Source organism: Capsicum annuum, chromosome 2, assembly GCF_002878395.1.
Source record: "Capsicum annuum cultivar UCD-10X-F1 chromosome 2, UCD10Xv1.1, whole genome shotgun sequence".
Classification (NCBI taxonomy): domain Eukaryota; kingdom Viridiplantae; phylum Streptophyta; class Magnoliopsida; order Solanales; family Solanaceae; genus Capsicum; species Capsicum annuum.
This window is the reverse complement of record NC_061112.1, coordinates 139,305,340-139,329,024: the sequence shown is the minus strand read 5'-3', so window position 1 is coordinate 139,329,024 and position 23,685 is coordinate 139,305,340. Positions and strand designations below refer to the sequence as shown.

The following is a 23,685-nucleotide window of genomic DNA, read 5'->3' as shown; positions in this document are numbered from 1 at the left end:
CGATACTATCAAATCTTACAATAATTGGCAAGTCGCAGAACCATGTCCTTAGGAATGAATACATGGCTGGCATTAAGACACAATCCCCAGCCAAGTGTCAGCTGCATGTGCCTATTGCCATAGGATGTAAAGACTAAATCATACACTAAAATCCTTGAGTTATTGCAGCAAGGCAGGATGCTAAAATGATGTTTGTGGTCCAGTGCTCCACATATGTAAATATGTTATTGTCCATATGAAGAAATAATATACTGCTATTGTCCAGTTTGACACATATTTATCCAAGGAACGAGCGTCTTCACAGTTTCAACAGACTCGCTAGTGGAACTTGCATATATTTATGTTTGAAGGGAAGGGACTTTCAATATATATAAATAAAAGAAAATTTATACAACATAATCTGGCAAATGTATGGGATTAAAATAACCACACATTCGCCAATGTGGCTACACCACTGCCCAGATGTATCTTTTGCAAGAACCCTTTTCAAGCCATTCAAAACCTGGGGGTTGGGTCATGGGAGAGCCAGTAGCATAAAAGTAAAAAGATGCAACTGGATTGCACATTTAACTAGTATGCTATAGTTATGATGTCTGCTAATGCAATTGAAATTTAGGTGTCATACAGCATTACACTACACTGAGCATCACAGATGTTGAACAACTATATTCATTATCATCCATCATTAGCATTGTACTCCAGCCACTTATTTCAAAAGGCGGACAACGGCCAAACCAACAGCAGATATAGAGACAAGGGTACCTATGCAATATTTTATAACATCATATTTTGCAGCTTCCAACTGAGCCCTTAGTGTATGAATTTCCTGGAATAACATAATTACATACAAAGGCAGAAAGGATTAGTACAATTTACCAGGTATCAAATACCAATCTGTAGTAACTTATTCGACTCACTCGATCAAGTTTGTTAGTGAGATTAGCTGTTTCTTGATTCTGATTTGCTAGTTCATCCCGAATTCTCCTGCACAGAGAGACAACGGTTGACACTAGTTGTAAACAGGTCACTAGCAGTTAATCTGAAATCCCACTATTAATGATTATTAAACTGGTGGCTTAATCTACAAAAATACTGAAGACAATGCAGCAAAATGAAATAGTGACTGTAACTCCTTACCCCCTTTCAAGATTGAGATCCAACCTATGGCCAGCAGAGACTTTGTCAATTTCGTACCTGCAATAACAAAGAACAGAGACCAGAGAAAAAAAAATGATAAAATTCAAAATAAGCACACCATCAAATGAAAGTGTCAGTGTGGTACTAAGAAAATCCAGATTGCGAAGGCCAACCTCAATTCACTGCGCATCTTTTCTATATCACTTCTGAGTTTTTCAATTTCATGTTGCAGTAGAGAAAAGTGGTTCTCCTGGATCACCGAATGAATGAAGCATGAATCATTTTACAAGTTCAGACACCATGAATCATCATGAAAGAAAAAAATAACTCCAATTTAATAGACACATAGAATTAAGAGGTTTACTAATATGCACTACGCTTGTGCTAGTACTATATGTATGTAAAGTCCAATGCGTGGACTCGCATGATCCCATCTGTGTTTTCTTTTTTTGATCAAGAACAGGATCACATATCAATTCTCTCATATCTGACAGATTATCAGAGGCACTATCAGAAGAAAACCATGACTCTCCGCTGCGGTCACGAGAAACAAATGGGAGAAAATCACTACTGTATCCCTTTTCAGCAGCTTTTTGCCCGTTAGTCACTGTCCAAAAATGTTGTAAGTAAACAATCGCCATTACAAGACTTAAAAATTCATCGCAAGAAGAATCCACCAAACCACACCCTCACTGGAGCTTCACGAGCCACCACTCACAATCAGATGCCTCTGGAGTCGGTTGCAGAATGCCTCACGCACAGACAAGTAAAAACACTTTTATGCAACATTTGACAAATATTTATCATGCTGAGGATGCCAATTAACTTCAACATCACCCACCTACATTCTGAAAATTTTCAGCAAACTCTGGCAATCGTTTAAGCAACTGAATACTCACATTCTATAATTCTAGCTCACTTTCAGGGCTGTTTCCACCTACTCTGGCAGTCCTCCTCAAATTTAAGGTTGTATTATACTTTCATATTTAAATTTCAAACAAACATATTACCTTTGAGCTCTTTCAATTCATGAATATGAATGTAGGATTTGGCAAACATTATTCTGAAAACCTCGATGTTAGATTGTTAGTAACACCAGCCCCATGATTACCGCATCATCTTTGATTGCAGAAGCCAATCACCTACCATGGCCCTCTGTCCAATTGTGTGGAGAACAGAGTCCACAAATAACTTGCAACCAAAAAAAAAGGGAAACCCAAAGAGATTGATGTTGAGAACAAGCTGAGGGAGAAAAGTCAGTGCACAGTTTTGTAGGCATTCTATTGACTTGAATTTGATAATACGTGTCCTTATGTTCACAATACAATAGCAAGTTTGCAAAAGGTTTATGCCATATACATTAATGATATATCTCATCTCTATGATGTGATTCAAAAAGAATCAAATCTAGAAGCAGGAATAGGATATGTCAATGTACTTGGAATAGCTTCAGGTTGTTATGGACGAATTCAATGAACTCGCTCCGATCACTGAAAAAGTTGCAATAAGAGCAGTCACAAAAATGTTCACAGTTCTCAGTATATGTTACCAACCAAAACATGACTCATTCAACCATATCTAGCCTGGATCTTCCATTCCAACTGTTGATGATTGGTCCTCAAATACAATGTCTCGTCGTACCCCTTGATTCAGTCATGTCTTCTCAGACAACAACAGCTACTTAGACCACACAAACTGTACAGAACTGAAATAGAATATGTTCCACCGAAGCTGCGAATCACCTCGTTCACGCCCTCAATGTAATTACTTTCACAAGACTGCTCGCGCTCGACAGAAACAATACTCTCCACATGGTGTGGCAACCAGAATGTTTCACAGGAAGAATCTATAGACAATACATGCAGAGCATTAGAGTTTATCCAGTTCCAAACATTTCCCCAGTTGTCTCCTCAAATAACCTCAGGAAATCCTATTGCATGAGTTTCATAGTCATCCGGGGCCTTTTAATCACCTTATTGGTGATCGATCATTTTCTCTACTATTCTTTTGCATCTTTAACCATTAAAGTAGCCAATGTTCTCAAATGGAAATCCAAATTGAACAAGCTAATCTTCTTTCCTTTTGACTTTAAAGTCTACCTTTACACTCAAAATTGTCCTTTTAATCTCCTTTCAACTAATCGTTTGACTAGCACAGTAAACTATTAGAGAATCTAATACATGTACTAGAAACGAAATTATATTTCTTTGTTTGGTAGGATTTTCAGCCAATGTATAACTAATACATGTATTAGTTATACACTCTATTCAATGTTATATGGTGTATTACTCGAGATCTCACTTATCAGATTCCATTGTGGAAGAATACATAGCAAACCACGGTAATTGTAATACATGGATAAGCTGGTTAAAGAAAGAACCGCCCTTAATACACCAAACCGAAGAGTGGATAAGAGATAAAAACAACATAACTAGTCCCAACATTACTAATCCCAATATTACTAAGACACCCTAAAACACTATTCTTATACACTCTACCAAAGATCCCCAAGTAACTCTCTGAACATTGTTTGTATGCAAGACCAAAGTTCAGGACAAATCACGAGTCATGAAAACTTACTATCTCAACCTCTAAAGAACTTCCACTGCATGCCAAGTTGCAAATACTCATGACACTCTCCATATGTGATTGTGATAATTGGATTGGATCTACTTTAGTCCAGTGTGATACAAAGAGTCTTGAGTTAATTTGCACTTCCGGACAAAATAGGATTAGCTGAACAAAAATTACACACTTGATTGAGCACCCAAGAGTGTGGCCTAGTGGTCAATGAAGTGGGTGAGAACCATGAGGTCTTAGGTTCAAATACAGTAGACACAAAAACATTAGGTGATTTCTTTCCATCTATCCTAGCCTTGGTGGATAGAGTTACCTGGTACTTGTTGCTGGTGGAAGGTGACAAGGGAATTAGTCGAGGTGCGCGCAAGCTGGCCCGAACACCACGGTTATCAAGAAAAAAATTAAAAATAAACACTTGAAACAACTTGCACTCTGCTTGTACGTCTTAATATTGTTCTTACACCTTGTGACCTCATAAAGCATATGCACTCCACGATCCTACAGATCAGATTTCCATCTTATCTCCACAGTACTTTATATTCACTACCACCTATTATGTTTGGGATAGAAAGTTTTTTTAATGAAGTAAAAATCTTCTTGGATGGAATCACAAGATGGAAAAGAACTACAAACGAGGTTCAACAATATGGTGAGTTAGCTACATAACATAAGGGACTATGCTAGGACCAGAAATTCAATAAAAATTCAATAAAATCTACACGGGACAAATTGTGGCAACTAAATAAGCACAAAAAGCATCTAACCTTAATAGACTGGTTTGGAGTTGGTACACCATGTCTGTTCCTTTCTGTCCACAAAAACACACCCAATAAAGCTAGCAGTGTGCTTCTAAATGTATAACTAGGTTTTTTCCTAATTGATAAGTTAGGACTAGGTTATTTTTAGCTTAGGAGGAGGAATATCATGGCTAGCCCGATCCTCTCCAGATGTCACTTGGTCTTTTAACTCATACTTTCTTCGTGTATTCTCGAAGCAGCAGGTCATCTCTGATATTTCACTTGCGCCACATCTGAGGCTCACTCATTGTCAATCTCTACCGTCTGATCAATCCCTGACCTCCCACAGAGCCACATCTCTTGACATACCAACCACGTTAGTGACTTACATCTACTCAACAGACTCACACCTTGCATCAAATCCTTTCATTGGCACATGCATTGCCATCTTCATCACCTCTTACTATATTAAAAAGGTAATTGCTCCACCTTCCAAATCAAATTTCAATGTTTGGAGAAAAGGCACTTTCCGGCAAGTGCCTTAAATTCTCATTATTTCAGTTGACTATTGTAAAAATCGACATAGAAGTTCAAATACTAGTTACTTTAAGCAAAATTCAAATGCTAATCTAAAGTAGATCATTGAGGGAAAGAAAAAAAATCATTCCGAGTCCAGTGAGACACTACAAAAGTTACTAATCCCAAACTGAGTATCTACAGGTTCACTAGATATCTCGTGTGGTAAATCATTTCAAGAGATTAGATTCATGTTACTATACTCATATAGAGACGTTGATTAGCTCTGCAACATCAATCCGGACATTAAACCAGAATAGCACTTGAACACGTGAAGTACCTATCAAAAATCGCTCTATTAAGTATGTTCTCCATTATGCTTCTAATTATCAGCAAAAACAACTTAAACACCTGAGATTGTCTCATTATAGAACAGACTGACAGCTCAAATATCAATATACAGGTAGCTATACTTTTTATGATCATACATCTCAAATCTTTGGATCCCATATCCAAAGATTGAAGGTGGCGGAAATGAGAATGTTGCGTTGGATATGTGGTCTTACTAGAGGGGATAAAGTTAGGAATGAGATCATCCAGGAGAAGGAGGGAGTGGCTTCGGTGGAGGACAAGATGAGAGAAGGCAGGTTGAGATGGTTTGGGCATGTGATGAGGAGGAGCATGGATGCCCCTGTTCGGAGGTGTAAGAGGCTAGCTTTGGATGGATTCAGGAGGAGCAGAGGTAAGCCAAATAAATGCTGGAGGGAGGTGATTAGGCATGACATAGAGCAGCTTCCGCTTACTGAGGACATGACCCTAGATAGGAAGGTGTAGAGGTCGCGGATTAGGGTAGAAGGCTAGTGTGAGTGTGAGTGTGTGGGTTGTGGCTAGGGGTTAGGAGAGTTTGGGTGTGGTGGGTGTCTTAGGTATTGTGAGAGTATGTCACTACTAGGTGAGTATCCGTTTTCTTATATTTATTGCATATTGCTCGTATTTTCTCTTATTTCGGAATTCTCTGATATTTATTGTTATTATTTCTTATCTCTTATTTCCGTTTATGTTATCCACCATGTCTCTTGTTTCATTACGGCCTTGGTATACTATTCTCATTCTTGAGCCGGGGGTCTATCGGAAACAGCCTCTCTACCTCTTCGGAGGTAGTGGTATGGACTGTGTACATTTTACTCTCCCCAGACCTCACTTTGTGGGAATACACTGGGTCTGTTGTTGTTGTTCCTTAAGGGAATAGCTGGACATGACTGCATTTAAGAACCTCAGGATAGTTTCACATACAATTTGGATAAGACAGGGACACATGATCCACACCTAATGCACTGGCGGAATGTTCTTATCTATTAAGCAAAAGCATCAAACTTAGATATGCCCCACTTTGTGGGATTTCAGCTATGCTGTTGTTATCAAACTTAGATATGCAGAAAAACTTGAATACATAAAAAGTGAATTTAATGTAAAAATTATGGCCTTTACGAATATTGATAGAATATTTGGATTTTGAGAAGGGAAACAACCAAAAGAGAATGGCCAAGGGTTGGTCATTGGTGATACGATATCTAGAAAAAGAAAGCTCTTTTTATTATATCATCCTGGGCATTGAAGCGTTATCTTAAGATCACTCCTTTCAGAAAGAGAAAATTTTCCACCAAAATATACAATGACAAAGGAGAAAACTTTCCACCAACAGTATCTCTTTATAAAAAGGGGCAAGTAAAATTCGGGAAGATCAACCATTGAAAAAGTAAATTAGCCATACTCCGCACATCAAAATGTGAATCCAGAAATTCTCAAGGTGAATAATTCATTCATACCTGACAACTTTGAACTTCGGACTTAAATTTGGACAACTTGGCTTCTTGAATCATCTCAAGCTATAGATAAAACTAATGTCACATTAGTATAAAGTTTACGCTAAACAATTACAAATACCAAAAATAATTAATTCAACATCACATGTAAAAATTACTTACTCTCTGCAAATCTGCTTTAGAAACAAAAGTCTGAGCTACATTTTCCAAGCTATCACTCAAAACTTCAGTAATAGCTGCAGTAATAGCCTCTGCTTGCTTCGTAGGCACCCCTTGTCCTTCCAATTTTCTCACCTAACAAAAAACAAACACTACTACTTCATTCTTAGGCCAAATTCACAACTAAAAAGAAGTTCAAATTTTCTTCAATTTCAATTTGGTAATAATAGAAGGAAGATGAGAAATTACTAGAGCTAGAGTATCGACGAGGAACAAACGCTTGCCGTTGAAAGGATGATTCGAAAGGAGTCGGCCGTCGAATCGGTTGCGTCCGGCGAGAGCTCCGAGTTTAGGTCCGAAATATCCGACCCGTTTACATGCGGCCATTCGAATTTAAACAGAGGAATCGTACTTGATAATCTGATCGTTCAAGAAGAATTGACTATGGCAAGCAAGTTGAATTTGGAAATCAGAAAGTAGAAAAGTCCCATTGATGGTAGTCTATTCTTATCAAGGAGCAGAAAATCACCACGTTTTTCTTGGGAAGTGTGAAATAGTTCAGCATTTCTTTATTATTATTATTTTTTTTAATGTTTGAACCTTGCTTGCTGTTTCCATTTTCAGCAAAGTATTGCAGTACATTCAATCAGTAATTTTACCACGTCATCGGTCATACTATTTGGATTCTTGTAAGAAGTTTGCTGGCACTAGAAGGGAATTTTATTACAAAAAGAAACTAGAAGAATATATTTTCATTAAAAAAATATTCAAGTGATGGATATCCTAAGCTTTAGAGACACGGGTTGGAAAACAAATGTTATGGAGGTTTTACTTTTAAGTGATTGGGCACCTACAACTTTGTAAGTGCGATTTTGTTTTGGTTGCTCATTGTCTTAGCCAAATGTCCAAGCATGGCAAGACTTGGTTGAGCAGAGCGCCAAAATTCAACATAGATGTGGAGGCCAAGATCATTGAGAAAGACGACAACTCTATGGTGACTTCACTTCTCAATTTGTGACTGGTCCATATGCTGATTCTAATTTCATGTTGCATCAGCAACAGCTTCTATTTTAATTCCGGCGAACCGGAGGTAATATCTGCATACTTAGGAGCCTATAACAACGGTCCCAGAGCCGAATAGGTTCATACTTTCAGGACAATACTTAACCTGTAGACTTTTTTACACAACCTAAAGCAAGGTTCTTGTCAGTGGTGGTTTAATTACAAGATGATCTGGTAAGAAGCTGATCTTCACGCAGAGTTCTCTCAGGAAAGTCATTGCTGGGAATCTCCACCTTACTTATAGAGCAGAAAGTGTGGACAAATAATGGAGCCCCAGGAAAAACGAAAGGCAGAAAGTTCCAGAATTAGAATAGATATCCATAATGTTTTCGGCCAATGAAGAGATCTCAGCAAAAATTCCCACCACCAGAACTGCAGATGACAGTTCGAAGGCTTCGAGCTCAACCAAATTATTCACTAAGGAAGCGTCAAACCAAGATAAATGAATTCCTCTGCATTTCCTCAACCAACAACATAACCAGTTTATACAAAAGATTACAGAACTCACTCCTGGTCAGAGCTAATTCTGCATGTCAACTACAAATGGCATATCTAAATTATGGATTTAACCAAAATGAATCTCAAAATACACATTACAAGGTTTTCATTTAACCTATTCGAAGACGAATAAAACAAAAGAAGATATTATTTGGTGAAGCAACCTTCAGCTCAATGCTTTTTCTCTATTTCAGGATTAGAATCCTATTTTGGGCGTCGATCAAAGATGTCATCAACACTTTCTTTTATACGGTTTCCCACTTTCCGCACGTTCTTGGCAACCCCCATTGCAACCAAATTAGCATTCCTTGTGAACCTGTATTTTCAAGGGAACAACCTTGTTATAAAACAAGTCTGTATAGTGCATCACGTGAAGCAGATTTCATGTATCAAAATTCAAACTCTGCTTGCCTGGTAAAGAACTCATCACCGCCTGAGTTAGCTGGTTTATTTGATCGAGGCTGTGGAAGTCCATGTCCATCTTTTTAAAGGAAAACAGAAGAATCAAATTACGTTGCTAATGATCAAACCAATACATAATGAGCTTAACATTCCAAATAACTGCAAGAAATAATAAACATTTCATAACAATACCCCTGAATTACATTGTGTATCAGATTAAGAGAAACTACTAAGTAATATGCCACGTTTAGAGGTTTTCATTTGCTAAAGACTAATACATTATACCAATAACATGAAATGCATGGAAGAGCAACAACAGTTACCCATGAATTAGAACACAAAGAAGCCAAAGAAGATATGTCTGAATCAAAACAACGAATAAGATATCTAACATCCTACCATACTTTAAATATGGAATATCAAAATTTCCTTGTTAAGGAGTTCTCCCAAAATGAATAGTAGTCATAACACTAAGCCATGCTACTCTGTTCATATCCTACTACTAACAAATACTAATTGAAGATATATAGAACTGCAGTTAGAATCTTAATTGAAAAAAGACATTAGGTATTCTTTAGAAGGGTAAGAAGTGCCAGTAAATTTATTATTATATATGTATGTCCTTCAAAAACGAGCAGGAGCAGCAGACAAGGAGATCATTTATCTCCATCGGTCTTCTTGTTTGTAATGGAACGGTAACAAGTGCCAGTAAATTTATTATTATATATGTATGTCCTTCAAAAACGAGCAGGAGCAGCAGACGAGGAGATCATTTATCTCCATCGGTCTTCTTGTTTGTAATGGAAGCTTTAAGCGAGGTGAGGAGATACTGTTTTGATGAAAAGATTGCGATATATATATAAAGAGAGAGAGAGAGATATGTGTGTGTGTGTGCGCGTGTGTTTGTATATGCATATATATGGGGCATCTTTTCTTTAAAAGGTGTAAAATAGTTGAGCTCCCTACTAGTATTTTGTTCTTCCTCTTGGCGGTAAAGTTCAAAGAGGGCAAACTTTGAAAGTCAGAAATCTCAAGATCTATAGAGTTCTTGTGGCTTCATCTATAGGTAATGGTTGCAGACGTTCTTAAAAGGGATGTAGGATAATGTGTGTGGGATGATCTTTAGATGATGAATATAAGATTCCACTGCATGAACTGGAAAATTTCCACTCACAGTTTAAAGAAGGTCAATAAAATTTTAGTAAAAGAATCATCTTCAAATTCTTTCTGTTAAGTCATACCGTAGTCTGTAGTCACTTAATTGCTGGAGGTAGCTCAAGGCCCTATCTAAGCTCACGATGAGAAGCAAAAAATTTCCCAAGAGAGTGATTTTCAGTACATGATGTGCAACGTGAAGAGTAATACCAACAACAGAAACAAAAATAAGGAGAGGACTCATTGTCATGAATAGATGTTAAATCTGTTTTAAGGCACGAAGAAGATGTGGATCTGTCACGACCTGAGCCGGGGCCCTGGCCACGACGGGCATCCCGAGCCATGAAGGCCCGAGAGCCCCCCTTAGCCCGTCCACTAGTGATATTATCCGCTCTGGGCTCAGGCCCGCACGACTTTAAAACGTGTCACTAGGGAGTAAGGCTTGCTAACTTATATACCCAGCATCCCTCCTGTGTTTTTGCCTATGTGGGACTCCTTCTCCTAAGTTGGGGTGTTACGTACACCCCCTTATGGACTCGGCGTCTTCGCTGAGGTTTGCCCCACCGAATGGGATTTTCCTAGACTCAGGACTGAAGTTTTCCCCGCCTTACCGGGATTTGCCTAAACTCAGTTTGAACTCTGGCCCACATCGGCGGGATTTGCCTAAATTCAGTTTGAACTCTGGCCCACATCGACAGGGCTGACACAGAAGCGGCTCTGATACCATTTTTGTCACGATCCGAGCCGGGGCCCTGGCCGCGACGGACATCCCGAGCCACGAAGGCCCGAGAGACTCCCTTAGCCCGTCCACTAGTGATATTGTCCGTTCTGGGCCCATGTCCGCACGACTTTAAAACGCGTCACTAGGGAGTAAGACTTGCTTACTTATATACCCAGCATCCCTCTTGTGTTTTGACAATGGGGGACTCCTCCTCCTAAGTTGAGGTGTCACGGGATCACAACCTACCACACAGCAGCATCGCCTCAAAACTGGGTCATGATGTTCCCCATTTTCAAAATATAATAGCTGCTACTAGAATAATGGTTGAAAGAATGACAAGCAGGAGGATGAATAAGCTTAATCAGATATAGGTCGGATCCATCAAAAGTTGTGCAATTTTTGAAGGATCCGACACGGGTGAGGAAAAATTTTTGGAGAGTCCAAGCAACTTAGGAATAAGCTAAAAGGAAAAAAGGATTTGAAGACCCCACCCCTATGTATGTTTCTTTTTTCGATAAACATGGTGTACGAGCGAGCTCTTGTGCACCTCGACTAATTCCACGGGATACCTGTCACCTCCCACCAACATCAGGTACCAGGTAACTCTGCCCCCCAAGGCTAAGACAGATGGGAAGAATCACCTAGAGTTTTTGTCTCCACTGGGATTTGAATATGAGACATCATGGTTCTCAACCACTTCATTGACCATTAGGTCACACCCTTGGGTGCCCCCTATGTATGTTTTTGAATGGAGAGTGATGAACATAATAACTTTCGGAAGGATCCAAGAATCAATCCTAGTAGTCAGACAAAGAAACGCTCTCTTAATTCTTTATATAAAGAGGAAATACCATGTTGCATAGATAGTTGGCTGGACTCTAGGGAGGCATACTTTTTTTAAGCACTGTGTGTGCATCTAGAACCAACTTGGTATGATTTACTTTAACTATGAAGAACAGAGAAAAGCACTGCAAAACTAGTGCAACAATTCTGCATCAGTAGTACTTTATCAAAAAAGTTCTGCCTTGGTACTTTTTGTCTTGGTCCTTAGGAGAAAAACCACTATGATGCAGAACCTAAAAAGGTCAAACCAACCAATATATTCTGGATGCAAGACATTGAATTCAATAACCTTGTTCCAGTGGATGCCCATTATTTTATTTATAATGAGGATTCCAAGCTGAAAACAGTGATTGGGCTTTAAAATGACAAGAACAAACAAGTTCTTCAGTCTTGATTTGCCAACGAAGACTTCTTGATAAAGGATATTTCTGGAACTTTTTTGACTTTAAGAAACATAAAAAGGAAATGCAGTAGGTTAAAATGAGAATAAACTTTCACCAAGCATGTAAGTAATATTAAAACATTTTACTGGAAATTTAAATATCAGGAAACTGGAACTAGAACACATTCCAATGTAATAAAATGTTTGAACCAAATCTAGACATCCACATGAAGCATTAACAACCTAAACACATAAGCAATAACATATAAGCATTGCATCGTATAGATTTTTCGGCATGGACAAAATAAAACCAATGCAGTTACCTTCTCTGTTACGGGCATGAGCATGAGCATGGCCAGGAGCTGCATCAGCTGAACTGGGTCTTTTATCCACCAAAACCTATGGCACACTTTCTATGTTAATTTAGCCCCCAAAAATATAGAGTAACCAGAAATGATAATACAGAAAACACTAAGTTATTCAGGGCTATTTCTTCCTATATATACTCTTCGAAGGGTTAAATTGCATGTAAACATAATAGTGGTCTGAAGAGGAGAGTAAAAGACATCTACGGACAGTCGCGCTGTTTCTGTAACTTAGTAAAAGAAAGGCACCTCGGGCAGAAAAAAATTGCTTACTTCTCCATAGTTATCCTAGAACACATCATTACACGAAAAAAATGCATGAAACAAACTTAAAAATAGAAAGAAGAGAATGCTAACCTCAAGACCAACACAGACAGGCAATTCCGTTTGTGCCTCTTGTGCATCCGTTGATCGAGATTTCTGATCTAAGTAAACAGAATAACCGACACAAGCATATCTAAAATCTGTAAGGCTCCGGCCTTCCTTAGAAGCTTCCTTCTCAGATTCCCCAACAATATATCGAGGTACTTTATCAAACATCAAAACCCGTCTCAGCACACATTTAATCCAGGTCTAATTTTTAATATGCAAACAATTGGTAACATTAAATGCATAATGAGATACAGTAGCAGAGACTATGTAGCCAACAACTGAGCACGTTAAGTCAAGAAATTCTATACTTCCTGTTTTCCCACAGAAATATATATATATATATACATATACATACATATATATATATATATATATATATATATTTTTATGTTTATATATATATATTTATATGTATTTATATATATATATTTATATGTATATATATATATATATTTATATGTATATATATATTTATATATATATTTATATGTATATATATATATATTTATATGTATATATATAAGGATAGTTCATATGACATGGAATCTAGAGCAGAACTAATTCACCTGCCAAAAAAGTTTAATATTTTAGAGTATTAGAGCATAAGCAACATGTATCTGTAACAATATTGTTGAAATTTTCCCACATAATGGGTATTCAGGCTAATTATTATGATTTTCGACAATCCTGGCCTCCTGAGCTAGCTTTTGGGTTTCATTTGGCCTGAGGTCCATTTATTATCACGGCATCAAAGTCAAACCCATGTCAATTCTTGGTTTACCAAATGTTGGAGCCCTTATTATGTTGTCCATGATTCCATGCTCCAGTTGGCAAGACGGAATGCGGGAGGGTGTTAGTTTTCCACATCACTTGTGTATTGAACAATCGGGCAGTCCTCACCCCATGAGTTAGCTATTGGGATTGAGTTAATCCAACATCAATTTCTTATCAAATATATAGAGAGACTGTGAAATAAATAACACAGTTAACATGAAACCCACAGTTAGACCAAATTGGATCAAGTCCTACTACTACAACTATTGCACCTCAATTCCTAACTAGATGGTGCGATGTATGAATCCTTAATAATCATTATGCTCCAATACTCATAATTTGCCTGTTAAGACCAATTAGGGATTCTCAAAAACTAGTATCTCTACACTTTCTATTGAGCAATTAACTATTAGGTACTAATAAGTCACCAGTAACTAAGAAATTTGTTCATCTTAAGCAGCAAGTTGAATGAATCCACGAAAAACAGAAAAAAGAATCACTTCAAGCAATAAAATTAGCAAAAGAGAAGCACAATAAGCAAGTAACAAAGCATTTCCAGTTTTGAATACAAGCAATTTTATTTTTCTTAAAAAAGGCGAACCTTGAGGAAGGGAACGACTAAGGCCGAGACAGAGAGGATTGCGAGAATTGGATTTGAAAGTAGACGAGTAATACAGACATCCTTTGCATGATTTTCCTTGATTCTTCGATGATGATGATGTCGCCGATGAAGATACGCCTTCGCCGGAGCCAGTTCCTCGGGCACCGGCACCGGCCTCTTTGATTGGATTTACGGTTTTGCTGTTGCCGTCGACGCAGCAACTGTTGCCTTTTCCGATCGTATCATTCTTCTCCGGCATCTGTTTTCCCCTCTCCTTGGCTCTTACAGCAAAATAAGTCGATTTAGATTTTTCTCTTTGGTTTAGCTCTATGAAGCGTGTTTAACTTTCTATTGTTCCTCTACGTCTTAGGGGAATCGAACCCTCGTGCATGCATTCAGCATCACGTTTAAATTGATCGATTCTATCAAACTAAGGGGGTGTGTTTGGTATTGAATATTGCCTTTGTTACTTATTTTTTATTACTTATTTAATAAGTAAGTAAAAAGATATTAACTCAAAAATATTTATATACTATTTAACAAAGAAATAGAAGTGGGAGAGGGGGTAGGGGTAGGGTGTGGGCTCGAGGGGACGGTGGAGATGAGATAGTCAAGGGGTGGGGGTTGAAGGAATTGGGTGGGCAGGAGAGTACAAACATAGAATGTCACTTATAAAATTCTACTTCCATTGAGTGAGTTCTTTTTCTTATTTTAAGGTACTCATTTTTTTAGAGAAATTATTTTCTAAAAAAGTGATCCAACCAAACATGCAAAAAATAAAAAAAAATATTATCCTTCTTCCATCCCAAACACACGCTGAACTTGCAAATGAGATATAATTCAAACGTGTAGGAGATGTCGGAGATTGACGATCGTGAATACAAAAAAAAATAGTGATAAATCAAAAAAATGTTGAAAGAGATAATAATACATGTCACACTTGCAAATTATTACTCACATACCATCTTTTCACCAATTCTATTATTACATATTTTTTTTACTTCGATAACCATATGATGTGTTGTTATTGTTCCTTTTACATTACTGTATCTCCTTTCTATACGTGATTATATTAAGGGTCTTATTCAAAATAATTTCTTTACGTTCACAAGGTAAGAGCAAAGCTTCGTACCCTCTTCCTACCCCACTTCTGAAATTATCCTAGACATTTTGTTGATGCTATTTTTTATTGAAAAAAAACACCATACGAATGTATAGTGATGTAAACAATTGTTTTTCTTCCATGACCTTAGTTATAGAATAAAAATGGCATACAAATTATAAATAGCATAATCTCTGAAGAAGAGAAAAGTCATTTTCTCTTATTTTTCACCTTATTCCTTGATTTTCATTGTAGCATTTAAAATTGTTTAACTTATAGAAGACTCGTTCAATGTCATCAAAAAGAGAAATCTTAATTACTAATTCTAAACACCTGCATTAAAATGCTATGCAAACCTTACCCTACCCTTGTGAGGTGGGTAGAGAGGTTTTTTATAAGACCCTCGACTCAAGAAAATTATATTTTACAAAAAATGATGTGAAAGAAAAGCAAGAGTAAAAAGTCTGATGAATGAAAATATTAAAGAAAGAAAAGTAGTAACAGTACAAATATTAAGGATAACTAAAGAAAAAGAAAAAACAGTAGAAATAAATCGAAGCATAAGATTTGTTAGCATAATAAGCAATAAATTTGGCAAGGAACAGGCAGATGCTCCATACTAAAACCCTGCTTGCTAGTGGTCATATAATGACCTGGCTACCTATACACTTCCTGTAACGCCGTAACAGATACAATCCCCCCAAAATACAGTTATCTGAGGAAGAAAATGTGTTACGAAGTCTGTCTTTGCAAAGCGACTCGACCAAGGACTACAGGATAATAGGCATCAAGCTCAAGTAGATCTAAAATCCTTTGGGTAGCCCATAAATAGGAGGAATGCCCATCGATGAGTTCAGTTACGTCAACCTGTTACAGTGAAGTTTAAGCAAGAAACGATGGAGATCCAAATGTGGTTATCCTTAAGAAGCAAACTTACATTCTCAATGCCAGGAACATCAACTGGTTGAATTCCAGCCAAGCCTCGAGCCAGGAGACTGTTTAAGAGGAATTGCACCAGTTACAAAGAAGTAGAAGCATAAACCAGCATGCGAAACAGGGAACATGTTCACCCTCCATCCACAACTTGTCCTATTTTCCATTTTGGATTATCGGAACATGTTCTCCCTCCATCCACAGCTTGTCCTGTTTTCCATCTTTGGATTATCCCCAGTTACTGTGCACTATTCTTAAATGAAGTTTTCATATATCTTAGGAAAAGTCTTTTCTTATAATCTAGAAATACCCTGTGCGTTAGCTGGTCCTACCCAAATTGGCTCACAGATTTAGAAGCTCGAGAGTGCGGTCTGCCCCTTTACCCTGCTCCCTACTTGAATACCACACTTGAGTCAGCCAGGGGGTTCAAAAATGACACAAAATGTTTTATGTGACCCAACTTTACCCTTGCAAAGCAGTTTTGACCTTATTTTATTATTCTACAATATAAAATTATCAGAATATGACCATTTTTTAAGAAGTGATGAATGTATCATAGTTTCAATACTTCTTAATAACTGTGCCAAGTCAAAATGCAACATCGAAAGGGGACAAGGGAATAGATCTAAAACCGGTTATGCCCAACTCAACTTCAACCCAATACACTTTCAACATCAGTACAATGATTGCGGAAAAAGCAAACCTGGCACGGAAGGCAATTCCTAGCATCCAATCATTTGTAGCGTAAGCATTCACAAATCGACCAGCCACAACCTGTAAAATAGAAAGAGAGATCCTCAAATAAGAATGAGGTAACCGAGCAGATAAGTCCAAGCCTTATAGTAGAGAAAACAAATGAGAAAGGGGAAGGGGAAAAATATGCACGTACTATAATAATAGTAGCTGAAATCAACAAAGAGGAGAGCAAAAACCTTTCTAGCTGCTTCCCAGTTCATGTTTTTAATTGCAATGGGTGCCCCAAGAAGAAAAACTCTTTCCACAAGCCCAGCTGTCAAAATGCAAGAAAATACTTTAAGATCATCTTAAGCAAATGATAAAATGTAAGAAAGAAAAAACATATTTCAAAACAACACATACAATTATTTTCACTCTCAGCCAGAATCTGGAGACATTTAAAGATAACTCTTGCCCCAAGTGAAAACCCTACAAGTGTTACAGGCCTGAAATATTCATGGATAACCAACAGTGTGGCTGCTGTGAAAACTCAATCTTTCAGGAGACTCAACTGGAAAATGCTTAGAATCTATTTAAGCTTATTTACCTGTGTCCTTGGAATCCTTTCTGTAACACTTCTGCCAGAAGTTTTCCTGCCTTATCTGATCTGAAACAAACAACAGGTTAGAATTCACTTTTCCAATCAAAGTACGAGACACTGCTTTGACATAACACAATATCATAGTAGAACTGCTTGATAATTTAAGCAGAAGCAGAATTGGAGCCAGAATAAATTCCATCGAAACAAAAGATGGAAATACAAAATTTCAAAGATTAGAATTTCCATGGACAAAAAAGATTAACGAGAAAACTGATATAGGTTCTTCTCATCATTACTGCAATTATATTAATCTAATCCTTTTACTTCTTATTATGTCACATGGACAAATGGAAGATAAAACAGCTTCATGACAACAAGCTCAAAGAAAGAGATTTCACTGACAGACACAAAGACACACAGACAAACAAGAACCTGTCCACAGCAACTGCCCATTTGCTGTCAATAAAATCTGTCATTGCAAGCAATGTTGCTGGCAAAGCCAATGCTGCCAAAAGAGTTTTTAAAACAGTCATCATAGCACCTCGCTTCATCAACTCCATTGCAAGTCCTGTAATTAGTGATGATGTCAGCATCCTAACGGATCACGGCGGCAATGTAGCTGGTCAATGTATGCTGAAAAGCAAAGTACAACTTTATTACTTGATGTCAGCCAATCCTGAATTGCAGTGCTTACAGCAATAAGATTCTTCGATTCCCACTGTAGCACATATCTGAAGAAAATGAGAAATGTAAGAGGGGTTTCAGCATTATAAGTCTTCACCAACAGATACGGGAAGTATCAACACAAATTGGTCAATATATATACACTCTCATATAAACATAAACTATATACACATACATAAATACAAACATATGTGTGTGTGTCTACCTAGATTAACGAAATCATCTATCCAAATGAAGATCAACCAACAAAAATTATAAAAAAAAATAATTTTACCTCTCAGAGTTGTCATGTTGTCCTTCCCAAGGTCTAACAAAATCTTCCTCCTTAAAAACAAGTCCTGAGATCAAAACCTCAACTGCCAGCCGCTGATAGCGAAAATGCAAAGTGAGAAAAACATAAATGAGCTCCTGTGGTCCATGATTAAAAATATAATGTATGACAACTATGAGAATAAAGATGAAAGAGCTCAAAGAGACAAAATGCAGACTGCAATGCCCAACTACTAACTGAAACAAGGAATCACAGGCAGGAGTTACAGGACAGTTTCAATTAGAAAACTCAAGACTAATTACTTACCCCCTGGTTATGGTTTTCTCCTAAAGCCTTGAACTCAAATCCATCAACATCTCCCGTTCTCCTGGCCATTTTAAATCCTGTAAGTCCAGCTCCAGCAGCTGGGTAAGCAAAAATATCAGTGACAACCCTTAGTAACGAACTGGAGGATAATTTTAAGATGTTCAAGTTCCACAAATCAATCTAAACCGTTCTGCCTGATAAGTGCAAAAGCACTTGTGTAAATGATTTAGATCATCCATTTTATCATTTGGATTGTATGAGCTACTATGTGATTGTGCTCCTAGCACCATCGTTTGTATTTTTCGGTACCTCTTTGGTACTTTTCCTAATGAAATAACATTACCTTATTAAAAGAAAAGAGAAGTGCAAAATCACTCTACTCATTTCCATTATTAACTTACGAGGAAAAAGGAGGTGCAACAAGATATCTTATGAAACATGTGTCTACCTCCAAATGAAGCTGCAACTGCAACAGAACCTGCAACACTTCCTGCAGCACCAGCAACAGCAGCAAACCCACTAGCTCCAATCACAGGAACAAGAGTTCCCAAAGTAGGGACTAAAGCACCAAAGCCTGCAGCTATTGCTGGAGCAGCCAAACCTGTTTAAGAACAAAACAAAAGCAACAAAATTATGACATATCCATCTCATACAAGGGATCTCCACAATCACATTCCAACTTATTTATGCATCTAATGAAGACTGAAAGGAGAAGCCATCTGTTTCCTGTAAGGCTTGTCACTAAAAGGACAAAGAATCTATTTCCTTCGAGGTTTGATTAAACATGCCAGAAATCTGTTTCCTAAGAGGTCTGCTTAATCATGTCAGGACCTGCATTAAGAAACTTAAGAAAGTCTGGGATGCCATACCACCAGTAACTGCCAACAAGGTTCCTCCAGTAACTGCAGCTGCGCCTATTATACCTCTACGTTTCCACTTAGCCCATGAGCTTTTAGGAGATCGGCTTTGTTCCTTTAGTTCTTCTTCTTTCAGGGCCATTGCAGAACAAGCAATCGTGGTTTCAATGGCTTCCTGCAGCAGATAATTCCTTTTTTCACATAAAATGTTAAGGAGGTCCATGCTTTAAGTTATTATAGCCTTGGGCGGCGCAATTCTGCATCACTACAACAGGCTCCTTTCATATGAAGTAGCTGTTTTCCTTGTCTAGAAGAAAAATATTGCCAGATTAAACTTTAAAAAAAAAACATGTCTTTGCTTCTGCAGTCATATTATGGTAAAGAAAAAGAAAATTTGACATCAAAAAGTGGAACCAACAGCTAATGTCAATTTTTCTTCTTTTTCTAATGATAATGTAACTTCCCGAAATCCCGGTTCATACATCTTTTTTGATGAAGGCAGGATACATCTTGTATGAAAGTTTTCCCCATCATTTGACTACCTTTATAAAAGACCAAAAAAGAAAAAAGGGAAAAGGTGGAACGAGTAATGATAACACACGTCAAAAATAGAAGGCATCCTAAATCGTCCATCTTCCTTTGTGCAGGATAGTTCTATCGAGTTCACATTACTAATTGGGGCTCTTACTTTCTCTCCTTGTTGGGAGTGTTCATCGTTTGATTTTCTCCTACTTTGGAGTTGAGTTTTGCATTATGCACAAGGAAAAACTTACAAAAACATTTTAGTAAAAATTGAATACGTCAATTATTCCTGCATCAAATCTAGCATGAATTGACTAGGATTTCCAGTAGTATTAAAGAAAAACACTCCAGAAGAGACAACAAGAAGAGAAAAAATGATTGAACAAAAACATTGCAGAAATCACATATGTTGTAGATGCAGGAACACACCACTTTGATCCATTTGATATCAAACCATGTAGCTAGCAAATGTAAAGCTACACGATGTCGTGCATCATAACCCCTCCTTCTTCGTGTATACTTTTTACTCTCTTCAGGTGATTGACTAAGACAAGCTGAGAAAAGTTGATAGAGAACAGTAACTTTCCTAGAGTATTCAAGCGTCGATGCCTCCTCCACTGGCTTTTTATCAAATCCACTAACGGACTCTAGATGGGCTTGCTCAATGCTAGATGACTTCTTGCTTTTCTCTTGGTAATTTTCAATATTTGTAGTATTTTCGACTTCAGACCTAGATTGCGTATCAGCAAGGGATAATTTCTCCCGACATTTATCCTCATATTCACGCTGCTTCTCCTTCTTGGACACATCATGCGAAGCTCTCTCCATGCTTGATGCCATAGCATCGATGGCTTTTGCAAGATCAAGTTCCTTCTCTGCTGCTTCTGAAGAAGCATCAGCACCTTCTTCAGAAACAGATAGTGACCTTAGAAACTGTCAAACTAATGTAACATCAGTCATTATGGCATCAAGCAATTAACAGCAAAAGGGTACAGAATTACACTCGCTGAGGGTAGTATCGGAAGATTTTAAAAAAAGAAAAGAATCAGTTATTCCCTTCTGCTAGAAGCATTTATCAACAATAGCAACAAAGTCCTGTCTAATATTTACTAGAGTTCGGGTGTGCACGCTATGGTGATGAAATTATTTTCCAGTGTTTAGCTACCTTAAATAGTTAAAATGTTTCCCCATAAGGAAAAAAATCTACCAGAAGGAGGAAAGCCGCTCATCATTTTGGGCAGAAATCTTTTTCCTTTATAACTCATATATCATGTCGCATGCTTCAATCAACAAGTAGACATACTATCATTCCTAAGCATAACAAAAACAAGTCCATGATACCCTGTCTTCCACTTTATACAATTACCATATGTCACATAGTTTTAGACCCAATCAAACCCTGAAATATGATCCAGAAAATGCTTCCCAAATAAAACCCACAATTTAAGGCCAAAAGCAAGCCCAATGTAATTCCACTAGTGGGGTTTGGGAAGAGTGGTGTGTACGCAGCCTTACTCCTACTTGAGAAGGTAGAGAGGTTGTGTCCGATAGATCCTCGGCTCAAGTACAGCATTACAGACAACACGTAAAGTAAAAACAATGAGAAAGAGAACAATAGCAACAACAAATAATACAATTACCGAAGCAAAGGAAAACACCTTGTAATACTAAAATCGAAGAATAAATTAATAGGAAAAAAAAAGGGCAGCCCGATGCAATAAAGCTACTGCTATGCACGGTGTCCAGGGAAGTGCCCCACCACGAGGGTGTATCGTACGAGCCTTACCTTGCATTTCTGCCAGAGGCTATTTCCAAGGCTTGAACCCGTGACCTCCTGGTCACATGGCAGCAACTTTACCACTTAATAGGAGAGTAACAATAACAAAACTAAAAAGGAAACATGATTGACTACCTACTAACCTTCTACCCTAATCCTTGAACTCCATACCATTCTATCTACGGTCATGTGCTCGGTAAACTTTAGGAATGTCATCTCCTTTAATCACCCCTCCCCGGGATTTCTTCGATTTACCTCTACCTCTCCTTATAACCACTATAGCCAACTTCTCACATCTCCTCACTGGGAATCTATGCATCTTCTCCTCACATGCTCGAACCATCTTAGTATAATAGTCTCGCCTCCCTCATCTTGTCCACCCCAGAGACCCGAATAGCTTCATTTTTTATCCCATCTCTCCTAGTATGCCCACACGTCCATTTCAACATCCTCATTTCTACTACTTGCATCTTCTAGACGTGTGTGTGAGTTATTGTCAGCAAATTATCTAATGGTCTCAACATACAGAAAAGAAGACTCAACGCTAATTAGAAAACTAACCGCTCCAACGTGATGCTTTGGTGATGAAAGCCCAGCAGTTTCCTCTAGTCCACTCCATGCTTTTTCATCAATCTCTAAAAATCTGTTCACCACAGCTCGAATGAATAATCTTCGAGTAATCAATTGTTGAATACTAATTCAAATAACAGAGAGCTAATAAAAGGAATTAACTTGAAAACTGGGCGGAGGAGGCCGGAAGATTGATGGACCCATAGGTGAGGGTCGTCGGAGACGGAATCATTACTGCTGCTATTGCTTATACGTTCGTTGTTGTCTTCGTCGGAGGGAAAGCCCAATGGACAAGTCTGATGAATTTGAGCCTGATGAAGAGCCAGCCCGAACAAAGCTCCGGCTGCGTACCTCTGCATTGGCGTCAATGTCGAAGACGACATCGTTTCTGTTTCCAACTGAAGAAGAATTTCAAGTTTTCTGAATGAAAACTCCTATATTTGGTATTTCCCCAGTTTCCTAACGCTCTATTTTCTCATACATTTAAAGGGGTGATTTATGTTCTTTTCATCTTTTGGACACGTGGCGTAAACGCAGGGCCCATGCTTTTGTCCCTTTTCGAAAAGACAAATTTCGTAGTAGGGGGAGCAGGAGGAGAAAAAGGAAATAACTTGATACTCTTTTGGTGTAGCTTAACTGTAATATCCGAATAATAAAAGTTAATTTACTTAAGATTCAACTGCAATTACAATATCACACAGTGATACTTGATGATTTCGATCAATTATTATGAGATAAAAGGAAGAATAATGTTGTTTAATAAATATGGTAAGCGCACATCACGGTTATTTTATTTTTTACTGCAAATTATTTGACATTTTTATGTTTACTAGAAGTTAAACCCTTACTCCATATGATTTTGATCTCAAAGAATGCTGACAAATTATTTGAAAGTACTTCACAAGTTCTATATCGTCTTTGTTCAAACCAAATTGTACTATAATTCGATCAACCCACTCAGACTTGAACACATATATATGGTCGGAGATAATGTACACTGACGAATGATTTTGGGAAGAACCTAAGTTACTATATTCAAAAAGTTATGGAACAACTTGAACTGCACCTGCATGTAAGAAAATTTAGTAGTTAAACAAAATTATATAAGAACAAACAGATAAATGAAAAATAAATCGAGTCGAATGGATTGCGTTACGGCTGATTGTCTAGCCCAAATCGACCTACCTATTCTGACCCAAGCTAGTATTCAACTTGTTTTTAATCCATTTACTGATACAACTCTCCACCAAAATATGTTAT

At 37.7% G+C, this 23,685-nt stretch overlaps 3 protein-coding genes across 7 annotated transcripts; all 3 read right to left on the bottom strand.

The window, feature by feature from the left end:
* Window positions 1-343: 343 nt before the first annotated feature.
* LOC107859913 (protein FMP32, mitochondrial) lies at window positions 344-7,929 on the bottom strand. The gene is made up of 7 exons (XM_016705070.2): window positions 7,202-7,929; window positions 6,956-7,087; window positions 6,797-6,856; window positions 1,311-1,387; window positions 1,138-1,194; window positions 918-984; window positions 344-826 (listed from the first exon to the last, which is right to left on the bottom strand). The coding sequence occupies exons 1-7, from the start codon at window positions 7,337-7,339 to the stop codon at window positions 707-709; spliced, it is 651 nt and encodes a 216-aa protein (XP_016560556.2). The 5' UTR covers window positions 7,340-7,929; the 3' UTR covers window positions 344-706.
* Window positions 7,930-8,453: 524 nt separating this feature from the next.
* LOC107859912 lies at window positions 8,454-14,765 on the bottom strand. The gene is made up of 5 exons (XM_016705068.2): window positions 14,128-14,765; window positions 12,738-12,907; window positions 12,339-12,414; window positions 8,924-8,993; window positions 8,454-8,828 (listed from the first exon to the last, which is right to left on the bottom strand). Exons 1-5 carry the CDS (start codon window positions 14,384-14,386, stop codon window positions 8,717-8,719), a joined length of 687 nt encoding a protein of 228 aa, XP_016560554.2. The 5' UTR covers window positions 14,387-14,765; the 3' UTR covers window positions 8,454-8,716.
* A 986-nt stretch (window positions 14,766-15,751) lies between these two features.
* LOC107859910 (transmembrane and coiled-coil domain-containing protein 4) lies at window positions 15,752-23,058 on the bottom strand. 5 transcript variants are annotated; one of them, XM_016705066.2, is made up of 15 exons: window positions 22,588-23,058; window positions 22,417-22,498; window positions 20,508-21,011; window positions 19,569-19,731; window positions 19,148-19,300; window positions 18,700-18,797; window positions 18,397-18,488; window positions 18,099-18,169; window positions 17,871-18,006; window positions 17,445-17,504; window positions 17,261-17,343; window positions 17,095-17,171; window positions 16,866-16,936; window positions 16,167-16,224; window positions 15,752-16,096 (listed from the first exon to the last, which is right to left on the bottom strand). In XM_016705066.2, exons 1-15 carry the CDS (start codon window positions 22,806-22,808, stop codon window positions 15,962-15,964), a joined length of 2,004 nt encoding a protein of 667 aa, XP_016560552.1. In that variant the 5' UTR covers window positions 22,809-23,058; the 3' UTR covers window positions 15,752-15,961. The 5 variants fall into 5 exon arrangements, with proteins under 5 accessions (XP_016560552.1, XP_016560553.1, XP_047263150.1 ...); XM_016705067.2 differs by lacking the exon at window positions 22,588-23,058 and having other exon boundaries at window positions 20,508-21,019; window positions 22,417-22,485; XM_047407194.1 differs by lacking the exons at window positions 15,752-16,096; window positions 16,167-16,224 and adding an exon at window positions 16,244-16,556 and having other exon boundaries at window positions 22,588-23,044.
* Window positions 23,059-23,685: the final 627 nt, after the last annotated feature.